This window comes from Pyrus communis, chromosome 2 (assembly GCF_963583255.1).
Source record: "Pyrus communis chromosome 2, drPyrComm1.1, whole genome shotgun sequence".
NCBI lineage: Eukaryota > Viridiplantae > Streptophyta > Magnoliopsida > Rosales > Rosaceae > Pyrus > Pyrus communis.
Window position 1 is genome coordinate 13511971 of NC_084804.1, and position 9284 is coordinate 13521254.

At 36.1% G+C, this 9284-nt stretch overlaps 1 protein-coding gene across 2 annotated transcripts; it reads left to right on the forward strand.

Annotated features, from left to right (window-relative positions):
- The first annotated feature begins 3592 nt into the window (after positions 1-3592).
- LOC137725875 (U-box domain-containing protein 9-like) lies at positions 3593-6148 on the forward strand. 2 transcript variants are annotated; one of them, XM_068464703.1, is made up of 3 exons: positions 4034-4172; positions 4384-4435; positions 4699-6148. In XM_068464703.1, exon 3 carries the CDS (start codon positions 4813-4815, stop codon positions 5782-5784), a length of 972 nt encoding a protein of 323 aa, XP_068320804.1. In that variant the 5' UTR covers positions 4034-4172; positions 4384-4435; positions 4699-4812; the 3' UTR covers positions 5785-6148. The 2 variants fall into 2 exon arrangements, with proteins under 2 accessions (XP_068320802.1, XP_068320804.1); XM_068464701.1 differs by lacking the exon at positions 4384-4435 and having other exon boundaries at positions 3593-4172.
- Positions 6149-9284: the final 3136 nt, after the last annotated feature.

Consider the following 9284-nt stretch of genomic DNA (forward strand, 5'->3'; position numbering starts at 1 on the left):
CTAGGAAACAGTTATACTTGTTGTAGTGTCGTATTGTGTATTGTTATGTACGTTACGTAAGAACGTCAAAACATATAATACTACATGATTGGTTTGAAAAACCGTCACAGTAACATCCTTTCAAAATAAGTTTCTCTCCATTCATAACTGAAACATAACAAAATTTTCAATATATTGTTAGTCAGCAAATGAAGCTAAACCTAGGTGTATTTTCTTTGGTTTATTTGGTCCCTCCCCTAGTTTCCTGCACCAGATGGCAGAGCCATGAGTTGTAAGTCATGAATCGGGTGCTACTCGACCTTGAAAAACCTTGTAGCGAGGAAGGTGATTAAGGCCTCTCCTCTCTGCCTAATTTTGACAAAGACCCACCAAACTCGTTTTGCTTACTGTCCACCTTTTCTAATGGTTGGCATAAAATCAAGGGGTTCATCACACAAAGTTTCGTGAACATGCACTAATGCTGTAGCTTACAGCAACTTTACTGTGTGCAAATATTCGAAATTATCAGCAGTTCACATTTACTTCATACCTCATTTGTGCATAAGTATATAAAAGCAATATCATTTTCTAGTTTTCGTGCATTACAAGTTTTTTTGGATCGGAGTACAATTAGCTTTTGAGTTTGTTTCTCATCTAGGTTTGAATATATGATAATGACCTACTTTCTCCTTCAACTTCATGACATATGTACATGATTTATAATACGATTCGTTGGGATCAAGTATGCTAACGCAGTAACGCATGTTTGAGATTGAAAGTCAAAATCATATATGCTTAGACACGAGTCTACATCCAAAAAATGACTAGATTATATGTTAGGTGAACAATAGTTTTTTGCTTACTTAATTAGTGGCATGCAAATTTGGATGGATTCATGAATATAATATTTGATTGGCGATTTTGATGGATTCATGACTCATGAGTATAATATTTTGTTTGGTAATATACTAATATAAGGAAATACTCTAAATAACATCATTAGTGTAGCAAATAGTTTCATTATATCGATCATCACAATGTGTTGTTGATATATTATCTCATTATCCATAGCAATTAGCTAGTCACATATCGTTACAACATATAAAGTAGAATAGGTAGTCGATATTGTCCATTGCTACATTAAAAATACTATTTGAGAACATGGCGGGCATGTTTATTAAGAAGAAATATATAGAAATTTGAATCATTTTGTTATGGAGCTTTTGCTAAAAAATGAGTATGAGAATCATTTACTTAACTTGATTCATGTGTTTACTAACACATAATATCATAAAAGTGTTAGTTCTTGTTAAAATCCATTATCAAATGCCTGAATGTCAAAACTCATATGAACTCATTCCTTCACCATCGTATTTTTATTTGATAGCTTTTACAAACAATATAACACAAGTTTAATTACCAAATCACATCATCTCATTCAATGTGTGTTCCATCATCTCATATCACATCACATGTTAACCAAATGGCATCATTATATTCAATAATATTTGATAGAACAATTAGGACCATCCAACATGTTTGATACATAAATTTTGCACGAGTGAACGGCGGGAATTAGGGATTGGCATGATTGCTTAGTTTGTGTTTTTGGCTTTGCGTTTATCCTCCATAAACAAAGTAATCGATGTTGGTCCATTTCATATGAATCATGATATGTGTGTAGGGCAAGGAAATGGAATGACACGTGTGGAACACCCTCATCACATCACACATGTCGTCCTTACTCCCTCCCGCATGCAATGATGCAAATTCACTTAGCAGCCTTGGCCCCCTCCTTGCCCGCGACTAATTAAACAATTGAATAGCAAAAAAATTAAACTTAGAAAAAACTGTGTGTTAGGACATGAAGCATGCGATTAAAACTAGATACAACTGCAATATTAATAGAGTAGCATTATCAATATACTTATTTTTATCTTTCACATATTTTCTTAATTTTTTTACCACTAAACAGAATCAATTGACGAAAATCAATAGACAAAATTTAACAATAAAGTGTTGGAAGTAAAAAGAGATGTGTGATTCGCACTACCCAATAAATTCATTTGAATATCTGATATCCCCCGAACTCATACATTTTGCATATCATTAAAATTCACTTCTACATGGATACAATTTAATAAAGTACTAGTTTCAATTCCCTAACTTCTACCCACAACTTTCCAAATCTTTGATTGCGCTCAACTCAACATTTTGCATCCCCTTATGTTTTACTTGTAGATTTGAAAGTGATCGACACTAAGTTTGAAGGAAGTATTTTCAAACAAATCATGTGCGCAAAATGTGGTTTTGGTATTGAAAGATAGAGTAATAATAACCAATTGAAAGTTGAACTAAAAGAATGGGGTAATGGAGAATCCAAAAGGGAATGGGTAATGCAGAGAAGAAGTATTATAAATAGTAAAACGGTATGTGACTAGTCTTCAATCTTAGCGTGTCGGTTCAAAAGTCTTCAACCGAAGTTGAACTTTGGTTGCTGTTAAGAGACTACCAACATTGTGTTATACATTGGATTAATTTCATTATAATACAAAAAAATGTGATGAAATTTGATTTGATGAAATCATGCTTAATAAAGTATTGTGTATATTTTATTTATTTAATGATACACGGGATGATGAAACACTGCATGCATTTTTTTGAATATTTTTGTAGGTGCATACATATTCTGGCTTGTTGCATGGTTGGCTCAGGAAATCAAATCAAATTCACCATAAATATTTATAAATCGAACCTAATCGCTTCCTCCAACTAAGCATATTGCCAACCAAGCTTATTGGCAAATAGCATTGGACCCAAATTAAAATTCAGATACTTTACATTTATTGCGTGGTCAGTGAGAAAACTGTGGAAGAATAAGTACCATTTATTTATTTACAAGTCTTCCAAAATCTACCACCACAAACCCAACAAAACCACAAAAAGTCTTCTGAAATGAACTCATTATTTGTGAGTTTTAAATCTAAGATTTTTAATCGAAGATAAATATCATTATATTTTAGTATTAAAATGAACAAAAGGCTTATCAATCACAAGTGAAGATAAATTTAACTATATTGTAATATTAAGTGACAAGTCTTATAAAATTTGAGAAAATGGTTTCTGGAATTTACGTTTTTCAAAGGTGCTCAAGTTTAATTTTCTAATGTTAGAGCATCTGGAAAGGAAATGTCAAAATATCAAAATCAGCACTAACAATCATAAAAAGCAGTAACAATATTTTTTTTAATCAAAAAATTAAAACTGATGTGGCATAACATAAATTATCAGCCCAAAATTCATAGCTTCAATCTTTTTAATTAATTATTAAGGACATTTTGTTTATTTATTATTGTTTTTATAAAAATGTTTATTATAATAATTTAATATAATAAAGTAATATTTTAATTTGATACATCGTATAAATAACAAAATTTTAAAAAAGATATCGAACTGTCACATAAACCATTAAATTTAAATTTATACTTAAAACTTGATGCTGTTAATTGTTTTCAGCTTTTAAACGTGTTGACGAAGGCAACATCATCTTAATCACTTTAGATTAAGGAGTTAAGATTAGATTATTTATAAGAAAGAACAATAACTCCACCAAGTTGATAACTTTTAAAGAGGGAGGGAGAGGGAGGGAGAGTGGGATGCGTGTGTGTTGTGTGTCTGGTTTGGGCATTTGACTATTTGTGGCTTCCTTCAGTTTTTTTCCAGTTTCATACTCATTCTCCTGCTTTTTTACTGAGATTAGAAGAAAACAGAAGAACATAGACAACAATGGCATACACCACAATCCTCCTCTGCTGCTTAACCATTCCCAGAAACCAAAATTCCATCTGACCATTCCAATCCAGCGGAATCAAAAACCCACCAAAACCCAGAAACCAAAATCCACCCGAATGGCGAAGACGGGCGTTATCGACTCTGATCCGACGGCGGTAGCCAAGGCGGCGGAGTTGAAGAAGGAGCTGCAGAGGCTGGTGAAAGCAATTGTCGACGACGAGGATTTCACCACCCAGACAATCGATCAGGCCAGAGACACTCTCTCTGCTCTGAAAGAATTGAAGCTCAAGAAAAGATCGCTCTCTCTCAAGCTCAAGGATGTTCTCTCCTGCCCCGAAGAGTTCCGGTGCCCTCTTTCGAAAGAGCTGATGAGAGACCCTGTGATTGTTTCCACAGGCGAGGTTGGTTTCGATTTTTGAGAATTGGGTTTTTTTTAGTTTGCTTGTTTGTTTTTTTTTTTTTTTTTTTTTTTTTTTTTTCAATTTTGAAGCTTTTTGACAGTGTTTTGAATTTCTGCAATTTTGGCTTCGTCCTCTGTTTTTTGGGGCTGAGAAAATGTCGGCAAGGAAAAGATAAGAATTTTTATTTTGTTTTTCCTTTTCACTTTCTCAGCAACCAAACACGGAGCTCTGAGGATTTATTTTGTGTGCCACGTAAAAGGAAGGTGATTTATTGTCTTCTTCCTTAGGTTACTGTTTGTGGTTATTTTAATTTTCTGTATGTGTTTGTACTGATTCAGAAACTTGAATTTATAGCAGTAATTGCTTGATTGGATAGAGTTTTGAGATTTGTTATAAATGTTGACAATGTTCTGCTAATTTTCTGCCAACTTTTATAGTACCATTTGGACACTATTTTGTAATTCATGATTTAAGTTCCTCAATGGTTCCTTAATTAGGTTGGATTTTTCACTCTTTGTATTGGCAGACATATGATAAGGCATTCATCGAAAAAGGACTGAAAGCGGGCAACAGGATATGCCCTCGAACGCAACAAGTGCTCACACACACTGTCCTTACTCCGAATCACTTGGTTCGTGAAATGATATCGCAATGGTGTAGGAATCGAGGGATTGAATTGTCAGATCCCGTTCTCCATGTCAATGAGGATGGTATAACAGAATCTGATCGAGACCATTTTCTCTCTTTGCTCCGGAAGATGTCTTCGACGTTCCCTGAGCAGAAAGAAGCTGCGAAGGAGCTTCGGATGCTGACAAAGAGGATGCCTTCTTTCCGTGCGCTTTTTAACGAGTCTATACATGCCATTCCTCAATTGCTCAGTCCTCTATCTGAAGGGAAGTTTGAAGATGGTATTGACCCGGAACTCCAAGAAGATATTATCACAACACTATTGAATTTGTCAATCCACGACAACAACAAGAAGCTTGTGGCTGAAACTTTAATGGTAATTCCTTTACTTATGGAAGCACTGCAATCGGGGACTATTCAAACAAGGAGCAATGCAGCTGCAGCTCTTTTCACTTTGTCAGCTCTTGATTCCAACAAGGCACTTATTGGAAAATCAGGTGCCCTAAAGCCACTCATTGCCCTCCTAGACGAGGGACATCCATTAGCTATGAAAGATGTCGCCTCTGCAATTTTCAATCTATGCATTACTCATGAGAACAAGGCAAGAGCTGTGAGAGACGGGGCAGTGAGGACGATTCTGAAAAAGATAGCGAACAGTGTGCATGTTGATGAGCTGTTGGCCATCCTCGCAATGATCTCAAGCCATCCTAAGGCTGTGGAGGAAATGGGAGAGCTTGGAGGTGTTTCTTGCTTGCTCCGTGTTATCAGGGAGACCAATTGCTCACGCAACAAGGAGAATTGCATTGCAGTCCTTCACACGATCTGTTTGAATGACCGAACCAAGTGGAAGGAAATTAGGGAAGAAGAAAACACTTATGGAACGATATCTGAGCTTGCAAATAATGGAACTTCAAGGGCTAAGAGGAAAGCTAATGGCATTCTTGATAGACTGAACAGATCTGTAAATCTCACACATACTGCATGATGGTGAATCCTCCTTTTCCACCATATTTGTAAATTCTTCACCCATTTCCAGAGCTCTGGTTGTTACTTGTTAGTAGTGTACTACTCAAGCAACTCCAAGCATCATGTGTTCATTCTCAATCCCTGTTTTGTATGTTCTCGTTTTATCTTCCGGAGTTTCGATTTCAAGTTAAAATCAAGCTTTATATATCTTATACATAAAAATTGTTTGGTTTATTTTGTTGAATGGTTCTAGCGGATGGTTCTCAAAAAATGCTACTTGGTAATTTTGCATTGCACAACAATGCAGGAGAGAAGTGGCCTGCACAAGAGAAAAACTAGGGTGTAATCACAGATATATCTCCATCTCTTGATCTGACTCATATCATCTCTCTATCTAACTCATCACGTGATAAAGGAGATATATATATATATATATATATATATATATATATATATTACCGGTTACATGTAATAGTGCCAACCTGCACAGAACCCTTGTTTCTTCAACTATACAAAAACCATGAATGTTTTGACAATTTACAAACCCAATAATCCAAGTCCATAATCAACAGCTATTGCCGATGGATTGTTTCACTACAAACCAATGAGCTCGTTTACTCACTTTTGACCTTGAAATAAAGCAGAAAACAAATACCAATAACGAATGAATGGCTGCAGACAGTCTTGTTTTGATGATCAAAAGAACTGAAAATGCAAAAACGAGAAGAATGTGACCATATTGAATGGGTGCCGTGGCAATTATACAACCAAGGTTGTGGTCCATGGAAGATGCCTCTCTTTTTTTGAAAGTATTCATTGGAGGAGAATGCACAGCAGTTTGTAGTATCAAACAAAAAGGAAACTCGTCACAGAAATAAGTCATTTTTTGTTTTTGCAAATTACAGTTCAACGTATGTGTAAATAATTTGAAAAAACACAAAAAAATAAAATAAATAAATTATGCAAACATAACAAACTATGTTCGGCATGGATGTAGGAACACTAATTTAAGGTTTCGCTCCGAAATACTAATTAACTTTTGATTTTGGCAAACATATACAATTGTGCATATACACACACCTTATCTTGTGCTACAACATTTTCATATCTAGATATCTCCTCCTGGCCTCCCTCCATCGTTCATTTTCATCTTTTGTGAGATTCTTCTGCTTGTGATTCTTCCTTTGCTCTTATTCTTTCCCAGTCAAAGTCATGGGGACTCTTATTCTTTGTCCCATTTTTTTTTTTTTATAAGTTTAGTGGAAAAAGATTAGGTGAGATTAGCTCTAGGGCAATAGTCGCATGCGAGGCATCTATCCTCTCCTATAGGGGTGAGGACCATTACACCCAAAAAAGCCCCGTCCGTCCCTCCTCCACCATTTTATTAAGAAATATAAAGGAAAGAAAAATGAAAAATACAAGAGGGGGGACTATGCCAAAACCCGCAATGGCCAAATGATCAACGAAACCAACAATAAGGGTAAAATAAAATGTCACGAACATGGGCACATATAACAAAATCTGGAACCGATGGCCATCAGCGATAAGCATAACTATCTACCCCAAATGAAGCTAAAAAATCAACAACTTGATTTCCTTCTCAATAAATATGCGTACATATAAATTGCATTTGACGAAGTCACCAAAAACATTTTTTTCAATCTACCATAAGAAATCAAGGGACCGCATTAGAAGCCTTGAAAATAATGCATAACCAACATAAAAACTGTCTCAATCATATTTGCTTCCAATCTTTGTCCGATTTATAATGATGAAGAACAAAAGCTGTTTTTTACCTTTAAATAGTGCAAACCCTACTTTTTTTTATATATAGGCTTTAGCTTTGTGTAGCTATGTGTACATAGTGAAAAGGAATTGATCAGGAAATAATTTGCCCTAGGGCCCCAAGGGTCGTGTCTTATACTCAGTGAAGGCGACATGTATGTTGAAAATGTCATTTATGGGAGAAATTCTAGGGGGCGTTTGTTTGCCCTCACTAAGTTGGACTGGACTGGACTAGCTATTAGTCTAATACTGTGTTTGTTCCATGCTGGGACTAACATTAATGAGACTAAAGAGGACTAGCATGGACAAAACCCTTCACTAAGAGGTCTTAGCGAGACCCCCCAATAACCATGGGACTAGCTAAGACTATCCTCTCTTTCTCATCCTCATCATGCTCAACGACCACTCCCGACAGACTCCTCATCATCTCTGGTCACCTAGATCAATCATTAACGTTCCGACTCTCTTTCAAATCCATTTCACAACCAACTTTCATATAAAATATACCAAATTGAAGCTGGGAGTGACAAGATTACGATTTTACCTGAATTGAGGCCAAAATGTGGTTGAATGTGGCCGGAAAATGGCCTGGAAGTCTCGGCCTGTTTGGGCTTCTTCAAATCCATGACAGATTCGAGCATTCAAAGCTAAGATCTCGGTCTAGGGATGGTGATGAATTTTTTGGCGGTGCTAACTTCATCCAATTTAACGAGGGTTGGCCGGAAAACACATCGGGAAACCTGCAACTCGTCGGGAAAATTGGAGCCGTGAGGTTCCATTCGAACAACGCATTGCTAGAGAGGGAGGGAGGACAGAGAAATAGAGATTGGAATCAATAAGGAGTTTGACCAGGAATGAGAAAGAGACATGAATTGAGAGGTCTAAGAGGAAAAAAAGAGGGAGAGGGTGGGACGATGAGAGAAGAGGAAAAGAGTGGGACGGAAATGGTAGGAAAAGATGAAGAAAAAGATAAGATCATAATAAAATATTAATAATTTATATATTAAATAATATAATATTAGAATTTGTTATTATCCAGCTTCTTAGTCCAATACTGCACCAAACGCTTCACTAAGTTAGTCCAATTTAGTCTAGTCTAAGCCAGTCCAGCTTAGTCCTTGAAGCTAATCCAGTCCGAGATAGTCCGGCGCAACAAACGCCCCCCTAACGTATTAGATTGGAGGTGGATTATCTGCCCTTCTATTTTTATACTTTTTTCATGTCTTATTGTGATGTGTGATCAGGGTTAAATCACGTCAACATTTTATATTAATTTTTTATAGAAATAATAAAATAAAAAGTAATAAGAATATAAAATGTTAACGTGGTTGTGACCACACAAACAGGAGGGCATAGGGAGAGTATGGAAACAGGAGGACAGACAATCCACCTCCTATTAGATCATGGCCCACCATGTCTTGTGGCCTCACACAATAACTTCTTTTTATAGATCACTGTTCTAAAAATCTCCGCCTAGCTTTGCTTAGGCTCCGTCTATGCGCTAAGCGGTTGTCCACCATTCCAATTATTCCATAGTTGTTTGAAAATTAAGAAAAGGCACGAAAACCTACTTAGGCACCCACCGAGACCGTCTAGATGCCTGCCTAGCCCATTTAGACCAGCCTAGCTCGCAACTTTCTTACCCAGAAAATAGATAACTTTTATTTTACATATTATTTTTTTTAATAAATTGTAGGATACTTGCTGAATACACACTATATGTTTATTCTCCAT

Bases quoted from the DNA above. Each gene is read 5' to 3' on its own strand.
- LOC137725875 (XM_068464701.1), top strand. From the start codon at position 3,888: ATGGCGAAGACGGGCGTTATCGACTCTGATCCGACGGCGGTAGCCAAG. The intron at 4,173-4,698 runs GTTGGTTTCGAT...TTGTATTGGCAG, and splicing joins TGATTGTTTCCACAGGCGAG to ACATATGATAAGGCATTCAT.